The sequence below is a fragment of the Rosa rugosa genome, chromosome 1 (assembly GCF_958449725.1).
Source record: "Rosa rugosa chromosome 1, drRosRugo1.1, whole genome shotgun sequence".
Taxonomy (NCBI): Eukaryota; Viridiplantae; Streptophyta; class Magnoliopsida; order Rosales; family Rosaceae; genus Rosa; species Rosa rugosa.
Window position 1 is genome coordinate 62,030,497 of NC_084820.1, and position 13,053 is coordinate 62,043,549.

The following is a 13,053-nucleotide window of genomic DNA, read 5'->3' on the forward strand; positions in this document are numbered from 1 at the left end:
ACGGGGGATTTATTTCCCAACATTACGGTGACCCCAAAAGGCCTACGATTTGGAGAAGTAGAAAAAGAGAAACGATAGGCAGTTCGAATAGAAAATTTGCCATCACGTTCAAATTTCCAAACTAACTTGTCAGGGACTGACCTCAAACTGAGCGGGATATTTAAGATAGCATCTGCCTCCCCCACCGGAAATAGACGTGTGATCAATGACACTAATATATTGAATTAGGTGATAGGAAACAGGCATTAAATTTTCTTTCCAAATATTAATTAATTTCGTCTAAAAAATAGCATTAAGAAATTGAATTTGGAAAATACGTATGTCCAAATTAAGAGGTAAGAAAATAATCCATGCTAGTAGCATCCATTAATTATCATCTACAATCTAAATATAAGGAAAAAATATATAAAAAAAAACAAATAAACTCATATGAATATGTATCTTTCACGTATTATGAAATTGCAATGTGAAATTGCAAGAACCCCAACAAACCTCAAATTCATAAACATGTGTTACACAAATCTATTGATGAATATATGTGCAAATCTATTTATCGAATTACATGAATTTTTTTTATTCTTGATTAAAGAAAAAAAATTGTTGTTTAAATCTGAGCATGAGTGTAATGAAAAGAAAAAAAAAATCAAATTTTTTTTTTTTAGAAGAAAGCCAAAATAATTTAGAGCCACTAGATAGTTTTTTTTCTCAAGAATCACATGATACGATTTGACAAATAGGTTATGTGTGTAGGTGATATGGCACGACATCTAGAATTAAGGCCACAAATATTATGCCTCATTTGAATTGGGGCACAAGTTGCATGGGTGTTCGATGATATGTTATGACGTCATAAGGTAAGTTTTTATCATTCCATACTCTGGAAATGCAAGTATTAACGTAAGCATGTAGGAGTAGGTCTTAATTGTATTGCACGTACTAGTGCTGGTCATCCGTTCTATACCAACAGCCAAGAACAAGTAGTGCCTTCTGTATTGGTTTAGTCCCTCAGTAGCTGAATTTTCGACCAAACCCGGCACGTGACACAATTGAATTGGCCTCCAGCAAACTCAGATTCTTGTTGGTTTATCAGTTTCCACCCATCTTTGATATTTAAGCTCATATTCTGTCAGCAGATTACCCATTTGATATTCAATTTACTCACCTACCATTAAATACTCATGAAATCTCATTAATTACCTCATCAACTCCTCCCAAGTTATTACAACACAATTGCCCATCTCTTATATATCGTCTTGAAGCTTGCCACTAGCCACCGAGACAAGACAAAGTTGTACAATGGCATACATATACATTCCATGGCTCTTGTTCTCTCAAATCTGATGGGCCAGTCCCTGGGCCAGTCCCTCCTTAATTGGAGGAGAGAAAGAAAGAAAGCAGGAGACAAAGAAAAGTAGCAGAAAACAGGGAAAAGGAAAAGTAGCAGAAGACAGGGAAAAGAGAAAAACCTGCAGCCGGCTTTGGAGAGAGAGCTGGAGAGAGAGTGTGGGATATATAATCCCATATCGGCAGTCGAAGAAGCACAAGGAGAAAAGAAGGCAGAAAGAGAGTGCAGAAACCAAAAGAGGCAGAGAGCCCAAACTACAAACAGTGTGAGAAAAACATCTTCATCCAAGTAGAGAGTGAAGAGTGTTTTACTGCATGTTGAGAGTGTAGTTGTGGTTAGGCAGAAAAACAAGTGTGAGAGAGAGTTTCCTTCAAGTAGTGTTCTTGAAGCTGTATATCTCTTGTACCCACATTATCATAGTGGAAGTTCTTGTTGTTGCTGCCCCGTGGACGTAGGCATTTTGCTGAACCACGTTATATCCGGTGTTCACTTTCTTTTACTCATTTCATTTCCTTGCATATTGGTTGGAGTTGTTATTTCCATTCTATTACTTTTCCCAACAGTGGTATCAGAGATCTTGGTTCGTGAGGTGTTAGAATGGAAAGTTCACGGAGTACCATGATCCGACTCAACCACTCTAATTGGATTACATGGAAGCCGAGAATGGAGGATATTCTCTATTGCAAAGATTTGCATGAGCCAATCGTAGGAGAGGAGGCCAAGCCGGAAGGAACTTCAGTTCCGACCTGGACGAAGATGAACCGCAAAGCCATCGCTCATATCCGCGAATGGGTGGATGACAGTGTATTCCACCATGTGTCTAATGAAACCAATGCACGTGAATTATGGCTGAAGTTGACGTCCTTGTTCGAGAAGAAGACTGCTGCCAAGAAAGCATTTCTAATCAAGGAGCTTGTAAACATGAAGTACAAAGATGGTGTTAGAGTGACCGAGCACCTCAACAACTTCCAAAGTTCAATCAATCAATTGGCCACGATGGACATGAAGATTGATGATGAGTTGCAAGCCTTGTTGCTATTGGGATCATTGCCGGACAATTGGGAGACCTTTGTTGTAACTGTAAGTAATTCTGCTCCAGATGGTGTATTGTCTATGGATAATGTTAAAAATAACATGTTGAATGAAGAAACTAGAAGAAAAGCTTCAAGCTCGGACAATAGCCAAGTCTTTGTGACGGAGTATAGAGGAAGGAGCAAAAGCAGGGGACCCAAAGGCCATGGAAGGAGTGTGAGCAGATCCAGAACAAGATTCAATGGAAAATGCCATCATTGTGGTATTTTTGGCCACATGAAGAAGAATTGCAACAAGTTGAAGAAGGATCTGAAGGAGGGTCGAGATGGCAATACTCATCAACCGAACGATGACACGAGAAACACTGCAGCTTCTGTGTCTCATGATGAATGTGAGTTCCTTTGTCTTGAAGGTGAATGCTTACATGTTGATGATTGTTCTGGTGTTGCATGGGTTGTTGATTCCGGAGCCTCTTTCCATGCTACTCCACACTTGGAGTACTTCACTACATACCAAGGCGGTGACTTTGGGACGGTGAAGATGGGCAACGATGGTTACTCCAAGATTTCAGGAATTGGAGATATTTGTTTTGAGACCGATTTGGGCAACAAGCTTATGTTAAAAGATGTTAGACATGTTCCGGGTCTACGTCTCAATTTGATGTCAACCGGTGTGCTTGACCGACAAGGGTTTCATCATCATGGAGGTGATCAAAAGTGGAGGCTTACCAAGGGATCATTGGTGGTTGCTAGAGGGAAGATGTGTTGCACCCTCTATAAGACATATGGCAAAATATGCAAAGGAGAATTGAATGTTGCAGACGACTCTTCTCCAAGTTTATGGCACAAGCGACTAGGTCATATGAGTGAGAAGGGATTGCAAGTTTTGGCAAAGAAGTCTCTAATTCCCTTTGCCAAAGGTACCTCACTTGACTCTTGTGATTATTGTTTATTTGGTAAACAACATAAAGTTAGTTTCACAAGAACATTTACAAGAAAAGAAAATGTATTAGACCTAGTACACTCAGATGTATGTGGCCCCATGGAAGTTGAATCAGTAGGTCATAATAAATATTTTGTCACTTATATTGATGATGCTTCACGAAAGGTTTGGGTTTATTTGTTGAAAACAAAAGACCAGGTGTTTCAAACCTTTAAGGAATTTCATGCCATGGTGGAGAGGGAAACAGGAAGAACCCTCAAATGTATCCGTAGTGACAATGGCGGAGAATACACTTCGAATGAGTTCAGAGATTATTGTTCGAAGCATGGCATCAAACACATGAAGACAATTCCTGGCACCCCACAACATAATGGTGTAGCAGAGAGGATGAACCGCACCATTCTAGAAAAAGTGAGAAGCATGCTGAAGACGGCCAACCTGGCAAAGAAGTTTTGGGGCGAAGCAGTGACAACCGCATGTTACCTTATTAACCGAACACCATGTGTACCGTTGGGCTTGGAGACTCCCGAAGGCGTATGGACCGGTAGAAGCGCTTCATATTCCCACTTGAGGGTGTTTGGGTGCAAAGCATTTGCACATGTGCCAAAGGAGCAAAGATCAAAGCTGGATGACAAGGCCATGCCGTGTATCTTTCTTGGATATGGCAATGAAGAGATGGGCTACCGGTTGTGGAATCCAAAGACCAAGAAATTATTCAGAAGCAGAGATGTGGTGTTTCATGAAGGTCAAACCATTGCGGATTTTGACAAAAATGAAGTAGAACATGCAGACCAGCTCACCTACGATTCATCACCGCTTCAAGAAGAACCTAGTGACAAAGCTCAAGATATGGTAAATGAAGATATTCCTGATATGGCGGAAGCAGAAGCAGCAGAACCTGAAGATAATGATCAGGGGGAGCCAAATCAGGGGGAGCAGCTAGAAAATGCCCAAGTACCAGTTCGAAGATCCAACAGAGAGCCAAAGCCAAATACCAAGTATCATTCTTCACAATATATATTGGTGACTAGTGATGGAGATAATCCATATTCCAGATACATTCTGTTGACCAATGATGGAGAGCCTGAATGCTTTGAGGAGGCAAAGACTCATGCAGACTGTGATAAATGGATGTTGGCGATGAAGTCTGAAATGGAGTCCTTATTGAAGAATGACACCTACGAATTGGTGGAGCTTCCTAAAGGCAGAAAATCACTCAAAAATAAATGGGTGTTCAAGTTGAAGAGAGACGAGAATGAACAGTTGACAAAGTTCAAGGCTCGCTTGGTAGTGAAAGGTTTTGGGCAGAAGGAAGGAATAGATTTTGATGAGATCTTCTCACCAGTTGTCAAGATGACTTCTATTAGAGTCATTTTGGGCATGGCAGCTAGCATGGATCTTGAGGTGGAGCAGCTAGATGTGAAAACGGCATTTCTTCATGGTGATTTGGAAGAAGAAATATACATGGAGCAACCAGAAGGTTTCGAGGTCGAGGGAAAGGAGCACATGGTTTGCAAGTTGAAGAAAAGTCTATACGGGCTTAAGCAAGCACCAAGGCAATGGTACAAGAAATTTGACTCATTCATGGTGGGTCATGGATACAAGAGAACTGATGCAGATCCATGTGTGTATCTCCAGCGGTTTACTGGAGGTAACTTCATTATTTTGTTGCTCTATGTTGATGATATGTTAATAGTGGGCAAAGATGTTTCTATGATTCGCAAATTGAAAGCAGATTTATCAAAGTCATTTGATATGAAAGACTTAGGGCCAGCTAAGCAGATTTTGGGCATGGAGATTACTCGTGACAGGCAGGAGAAGAAATTGTGGCTGTCACAAGAGAGGTATGTTGAACGGGTGCTTGAAAGGTTCAACATGAAAGAAGCTAAGTCAGTAAGCTCACCTCTAGGTAATCATTTCAAGTTAAGCAGATTATCATGTCCAACTACACAAGAAGAGAAAGACAAGATGGCAGGTATCCCTTACTCATCAGCTGTTGGTAGTCTTATGTATGCCATGGTATGCACTCGCCCTGATATTGCACATGCAGTTGGTGTTGTTAGTAGATATCTTTCTAATCCTGGCAGAGAGCATTGGGAAGCTGTCAAGTGGATACTCAAATATTTGAGGGGCACCTCAAAGTTGTGTTTATGTCTTGGTGGATCAGAACCAATCTTGGAAGGTTTTACAGATGCAGATTTGGCAGGAGACCTTGATAATCGAAAGTCCACTTCTGCATACTTATTTACATTTTCTGGGGGAGCTGTGTCATGGCAGTCCAAGCTACAGAAGTGTGTTGCATTATCCACCACAGAATCAGAGTACTTAGCAGCAAATGAAGCTGGCAAGGAAATGATATGGCTGCAAAGGTTCGTTCAAGAGTTGGGTGTGAAGCAGGAAAATTATGTGGTACATTGTGATAGTCAGAGTGCTATTCACTTGAGCAAAAATTCAATGTATCATCCTCGCACTAAGCACATTGATCATCGGTATCATTGGATCCGAGATGCAGTGTCAAAGAAGTTTTTCCAGTTGAGGAAAATCCACACCAACAAGAACATTTCAGATATGTTGACCAAAGTTGTTCAACAGCAAAAGTTTGAGTTTTGCAGAAGCGCGTCAGGACTGACGCATCCCTCCATCTAAGTCGGGAGGGGGAGATTGATGGGCCAGTCCCTGGGCCAGTCCCTCCTTAATTGGAGGAGAGAAAGAAAGAAAGCAGGAGACAAAGAAAAGTAGCAGAAAACAGGGAAAAGGAAAAGTAGCAGAAGACAGGGAAAAGAGAAAAACCTGCAGCCGGCTTTGGAGAGAGAGCTGGAGAGAGAGTGTGGGATATATAATCCCATATCGGCAGTCGAAGAAGCACAAGGAGAAAAGAAGGCAGAAAGAGAGTGCAGAAACCAAAAGAGGCAGAGAGCCCAAACTACAAACAGTGTGAGAAAAACATCTTCATCCAAGTAGAGAGTGAAGAGTGTTTTACTGCATGTTGAGAGTGTAGTTGTGGTTAGGCAGAAAAACAAGTGTGAGAGAGAGTTTCCTTCAAGTAGTGTTCTTGAAGCTGTATATCTCTTGTACCCACATTATCATAGTGGAAGTTCTTGTTGTTGCTGCCCCGTGGACGTAGGCATTTTGCTGAACCACGTTATATCCGGTGTTCACTTTCTTTTACTCATTTCATTTCCTTGCATATTGGTTGGAGTTGTTATTTCCATTCTATTACTTTTCCCAACAAAATCCTCCTACAAGTAGCAAAACATGAGGCCAAGGTTCCGGCTCTCATTGTCTTCGGAGACTCCACCGTGGATTCCGGAAACAATAACCGGATTAAAACACTTTTGAAGAGCAACTTCAAGCCCTATGGCCGCCACTTTGCTGGGGGTCAACCCACAGGAAGGTTCTCCAATGGTCGTGTTCCTCCGGATTTCATTTCTGAGGCTTTTGGACTGAAACCATTCGTTCCGGCTTACTTGGATCCCAACTATGGGATTTCGGATTTTGTTACTGGTGTTTGCTTTGCTTCTGCTGGAACTGGCTATGACAATGCAACTTCTGATGTACTAGTAAGTCTTCTAATCGAAAGGCCAGTCACTTGTACGTACGTTTTGTTAGTTGCATGCGTACCAGATGCTAATCTCATATACATGTGGTGTTTCTTTCATCAGACTGTTAAGAGTCGAAATAGACCATTCCGTATAACATGTCGGACTGTCTAGCAAGAGAAACTTTCCACAAATACTAATATCGTAAGTTCGTAACTTGTCACCATGCAGAATGTGATCCCTCTATGGAAAGAAGTGGAGTACTACAAGGAGTATAAGGCCAAATTGAGAGCCCATGTTGGCCATCACAAGGCAAGAGAAATTTTGACAGAAGCTTTGTATGTGATAAGCTTGGGAACCAATGATTTCCTCGAGAACTACTACTTGCTACCCCGCCGGCAAGTCCAATATACAGTCCAGCAGTACCAGGACTTCCTTGTTGGACTAGCCGAAAACTTCATGAGGGAGCTTTACAGTCTTGGAGCCAGGAAGATTTCCCTAACTGGGCTCCCTCCCATGGGGTGCTTGCCCTTACAGAGAGCCATAAATTTCATGGGTCACCATGATTGTGTGGAGGAGTACAACAATGTGGCCGTGGAGTTTAATGTGAAGCTGAACAACATGGTGGCAAAGCTTAACCAAGAGCTTCCAGGCTATAGAGTTCTGTTTACAGAGAAGGTCTATCAGTTTGTCTATCAAATGATCAGAACACCTTCCCTATTTGGTGAGTTCATAATTTTCTATCAATCATTTCAGATTTTGATCGATGCTTCGATCTATAGAACTTAACGATCATGCCATAGAAATATTTTGTCTAATTAATATCTATGTCCATATGAAATCGTCGATCTTAAATGTTGCATTAAGTGTGCATTCATTGTCCCGATCGATTGTCACTGACTCTCCCCCCAGTCCTTATCTCTGATAGGTGTTATATATAGGACTCTAGCTAGAGTACTGATGCTATCAGCATTGGGACCCTCAGAGCAATGTCATTTCTCTCTCTTTGAATGGCCCGACTGAAAAAATGTATATCAATACGCACTCTAGAACACTACAGAACATAATCAGTCCCATAACCGAGATTTTATATATAACTTCGATATATAATTTAGATGATCTAAACACAGAAAACATTCAACCTTGAGTAACAGTACTACTGTCATCATCCTGTTGAGTGTGTTAAGCGTAGGATTTGAAAGAACCTATACACCCATGGCCATTTGATTGTCACAAGGTATTAGGGCTCAAGACCCCAATTAGGGCTACAGATTAACCTGATACCATGTGCAAAAGAGTGATAAAGTAATTTGAAGTTTACATCCAAAACTAATTGGCCATAGATGGAGTGGCACAAACCCTTATAAACTCATAGGCGAGTGGCCCAAACCCTTATAAACTCATAGGCGCCAGAGTCCCATTTTTTCCATGTGAGATGTATATATTCTCAACACGCTCCCGCACGTGTGGAGAATTTTCAAGCCATTCACGTGGACAATTTTGGGTGACATAGAGCCAGTGTGGCCATGAGGCATGCACAGTGAGTAACCCGCGCTCTGATACCATGATAAAGTAATCTGAGGTTCACATTCAAAATCTATGGATGGAGTGGCCTAAATTCTTATAAACTCATAGACAATGTCTCATTTTTCCATGTGAGATGTATATATTCTCAATAACACCAACCAAGTCAAGGATGTATATATTCTCAATAAAGAGTACTACACCAACAGATCGAGTCAAAGCATATTTATGCATGAACTGGATAGTCGATCGATACAAGTTGGTGAGAAATTTAATGTCAGATTAATTAGGCATGCAATCAATCCAGGTTGGGCCACATGGTTCTATTGCAGCAGAATAATTGTTTCAAATATGAACTGTGTATCATTTTATCTCAGTTTAATTACTTTTACCAGTAGAGGTAGGTTTAATATTTACCTTTATACTAGCTACATCTTGGCTTTGACTGTTTTTAACCATTTGCACTTTCAAAGTTTGAATATTTGTTATTGATTTTGGCAGGGTTTGATGTTGCTGAAGTGGCATGTTGTTCTACTGGGAGATTCGAGATGAGTTACCTCTGTAGCGAACCAAATCCATATACATGCAAAGATGCAAATAAGTATATGTTCTGGGATGCCTTCCATCCTACAGAAAAAACAAATAAGATAGTCTCCAACTATTTAATTCCAGATCTTCTACAATTCTTCAATTGATTTATTGTTTAAGAAAAAAAATGCTTCCATATTTTGTTAAAGAAAATGAAGTGTGGTTCTAAGAATCTATATAGTTTTTGGTATATGTTTTTGTGCACCGTACCACTATTATTTCAGTTTAGCTCAAAGTATTTGTTTCCAACAAACAAATAGTTGACCTGATAGTTCTACTACATCGAGTATCGACTTTAATCAATGTATGAACAATCCGATATTTATACATGTGGCTTCATCACCGCTCTTACTAAAAGAGAGTCTTCGTCAGAGTGAGTCTCACGCTTTAAGGTTGAGTTTCACAAGAAGTAAGTTGTTGCTAAATTAGCAAACAAAATATATTTATAGAAAAGTTGTTAGAGCTGCTTTAAATAAGTTAAGATACTCTTAGAAATAATTAAGAATAACTTTTGTTTTTGGATGGGTAAAAGCAAAATCTAAAATGTGCAAAAACTAAGAGGACATGCAGCAAAGACAAAGGGCAGTATTAAGCATTTGATGCATAGTATGTATGCAACTCCTAATCTGAAATTCAGTTTTGTGATCGAATACTTTAAGAAGATTGTAGATCTGCAAATAGTTTGTACTTTCTGTACATGATGGTTATATTTGCTCGTCAACAGTGACTTGATCTTGTGGCGAATACTAGTAGTAATGCAATAAAAGAATCAATAACTTCTTTTTTTTTTGGTCAATGAAAACATTCATTAAAAAAACTAAAGGGAAGAACCCAATGGAAAGAGTCCAAACAAGGCCCAATTACAAGAAATACTAACAAGGAAAATTACTACTCAACCCAAATCCACATAGATAGGGCAAAAGAGAGTAACCCTAAAAATTAAGAAAAACAACATCTTCTACAATACAACAGCTGCCACCCAAGCCAACCGTGCCACCGTCGCCGTCGCCGCCACCGCCACCGCCGCCGCCGCTGCCCGGAGCCAAAAGGTAGGGAAAAGTGTCATATCGAGGAGATAACATCCGAATAACCGCTGCCAAAACAATCCCAAAATACAAATCCAAACCAAACCAAGGTAATGAGGTGATAAATAGGATCCAAACCCACACACAAACGCTCTCTTCTCCACCAGAGAAATTCAAACCGGGAAGAAACCAAAGCCACCGAAATGGGACAGAAGCCAATAGCAAAGAAAAAATCCAATGGTGAATGGGGGGTGAAACACCCATGCGTGAGCACCCATACTCCTCTAGGTAAGTGTTTCTCACTTTTAAGAGGTAGCTATGAGAAACTTGAAGGAACAAGTCTTTGGTAGTTGGAGGGGAGTTTATGTGAGGAAATGGGTGAGGGGAATCATGGAGGTTTGAGGATTTGAAAATTTTCTAGGATGTTTGACAGAGAAAGAAGGAACAAAGTCTTGTAATACTGAACATAAGTCAGGAAACCACCACTAATAGGGTGTAAAGCCACCACAGAGATGGTGTAAAGCCACCACAAAGGGTGTGAGAGAATCCAGAGAGATGAAGTGAGTGCAAGACAGAGCAAGGAGAGTCCCCCCCCCCCCCCCCCCCAACTCTCAAGCCACCGATCAAGATCCGGAAGATCACAATCCGGGGAAGAGAGCTGAGATTCTAGATCTGTTTTCTCTCTCTAAACTTAGAGAGAGAGGCTCTGAGTTTCGAGGAAAAAAAAAGAAACTAAAAAAATAACGTTTTGTTCTAGGATACTCTGTCATATTAGATCTTCTTGCGGGGTGGAATTTATGTCCTCTTTGATGTATTTTTTTCATTTTTAATAAACTTCTCAGGGCGAGGTTCAAAGTTAAAAAAAAAAAAAACGAGGTTATTATATTTGGGAGTCCTTTTAATAAGGACCACTAAAATGAGGACTAGTTGAAGACTTTTGTATCACTTTTCGATCACATTTATGCAAATTAACAGTTTGATGTTTAGATTATTTATAAAGCATGAAATTAAATGGTCAAAAATTAATGTGCAATTAGCGTGATTCAATAATATCATATGGATCCCCCAACTTATGTGATAAAAAAAAAAGCATTTTGATGAGCACTCATGATTAGTTGATTACACATCAAATCTATACTACTAGCAAAACAAGCACTACATAGTACATACAGATTTTTCTGACACTGACTTTCAAAATCAGTGGTCATTGACTAAACACACGGATAATCCGTTTGAATTAGAAATTCACACAGAGATCAGTACAATATAGAGCCAGTTGGGTCCCACAAGAAAAATTTTCTCACAATATTTCGTGTGACCTACTATTGAGAGACCATTTTGATTAGACTGTGTTGCAGAGTTCTGATATAGTAGTTCACACAGCTATCCGTGTGATTACCGAAATCTGCATGCAATGTTTTGATAAAAAGTTGCATCGATAATTGCAAAAATGCAATTGATACAGATAACAATGTCTTTTTTAGTTCACACGGACATCTGTGTTTATGTCAATATACAAATGACACTGTAAAACGTATGAATTGAAAACTGATCTCAATATAACTTAAACTTGTAAAATAAATTCATTCTCAGCTGAACTTCCTATGGATTTTCTCTCTTGAGTACTTTGTCCTCAGATCTTGGTCTCCTCTTCCAAGAGTTCAGACAGATTGTCATATGGATATATGATTTGGGTGTTTCTTATGAATATTCTTTTTCACTTTCAGGATTCAGATTGCTTTTTTTTTTCGTTTTTTTTAACTAAACTTTTTCAAATTGATTTACTGAGGTACTAGTGCTTTACTCTGGAATCTTCAAGATTAGTTAGTTCATGAGAACCATATCACGAAGCTGACTATATATCTCTTTCATCGACGGCAGAGACGCATCGCTGCTAAAGTCATCGCCGGAGCCTCGGAACCCGATTTGGGATCAAATCGATTCGGAGTCGAGGGCGGGGTTGTCGGGTTCTATTCCGGCGCGTTGTGGGGGTGGTCAATAAATTTGACCCTGCAATCAAGGCAATTAAAGAGAAGTAATGACAACAGTAAATGCAACGGTTAATGTAGCTGTAAATGCGACGATAAATGCGACATTCAGTATGACGCGACGATAAATGCGACATTCAGTATGACAATCATGGCCGACAATAAGTGACGGTTATTGCAGGAGTAAATACGGCCTTAATGGTGGCGTGCCGCTCAAGTCACTACGGCTTGCTGTGCAAGTTTACTTGCAGCCCACGCCGAGGTACACCTATAAATAGGCTGTGGCGTGCCGCTCAAGTCACTACGGCTTGCTGTGCAAGTTTACTTGCAGCCCACGCCGAGGTACACCTATAAATAGGCTGCTCGACGTCAAGGTAAGACATCGAATTCCAATTCTCTCTACTCCACTACTAAGAAACATACTGACTTAGGCATCGGAGAGTTTTCTGCAGGTACCCCCCCTCCTCGAGCCAACAGTCAAACTTCGAGTCAACGCTCGAGGGAAGCTTCTCGATTGTTCCCGGTCAGCTCCCGCGCCAGTCCGCATTCATTGGTGAGTCAAACTCCTCTACGGAATTTTTCGACACCAACAAGTGGCGCCGTCTGTGGGAAACACTTTTCCCTAAAAAGTGATGGCGGGAGCTGCTCCTGATGGGATTCCATTTTTGTCACTGAGGACTGGTAGTGACGAAATTCCTCCCCACCAGCCGCTAAATGGGTCCATCCCGAGCCCTATTGGCGACCTGAACTTGCCTCCAGCTGACGAGACGCAGAGGCTGAGGCAGGAACTCGAGCAATTTCGGAAGGAAAAGCGGGACCGCGAGGCCCGTCGTTGACGAAGACTGGAAAGGTTTCTACAACTCGACAGTGATTCGTCGGACGACGACGCCATCGGCGATCTCCATCAAGCTAACAACGTGACAGCAAACGCAGGCGCCAGCGGCGTTATCGGGGGAATCTCTGGCGGACCCCTCGTCGAAGGGGTGGGAGGCACGTCGAATGGGGGACAGAATGGCGGAGCCGGACTAGGCCAATCCAAGAGGGCGCGTAACGAATCATGGCGCGAGAAA

General features: G+C 41.0%; 1 protein-coding gene across 1 annotated transcript; it reads left to right on the forward strand.

Annotated features, from left to right (window-relative positions):
• The first annotated feature begins 980 nt into the window (after positions 1-980).
• On the forward strand, positions 981-9,162 carry LOC133725946 (GDSL esterase/lipase At4g26790-like). The gene is made up of 4 exons (XM_062153364.1): positions 981-1,333; positions 6,551-6,879; positions 7,090-7,582; positions 8,884-9,162. The coding sequence occupies exons 1-4, from the start codon at positions 1,297-1,299 to the stop codon at positions 9,075-9,077; spliced, it is 1,053 nt and encodes a 350-aa protein (XP_062009348.1). The 5' UTR covers positions 981-1,296; the 3' UTR covers positions 9,078-9,162.
• Positions 9,163-13,053: the final 3,891 nt, after the last annotated feature.

Excerpts from the sequence above, each read along its gene's own strand:
- LOC133725946 (XM_062153364.1), top strand. The coding sequence starts at position 1,297 with ATGGCATACATATACATTCCATGGCTCTTGTTCTCTC. Across the intron at positions 6,880-7,089 it reads ATGCAACTTCTGATGTACTA|AATGTGATCCCTCTATGGAA; the intron begins GTAAGTCTTCTA and ends GTCACCATGCAG. Across the intron at positions 7,583-8,883 it reads CAGAACACCTTCCCTATTTG|GGTTTGATGTTGCTGAAGTG; the intron begins GTGAGTTCATAA and ends TGATTTTGGCAG.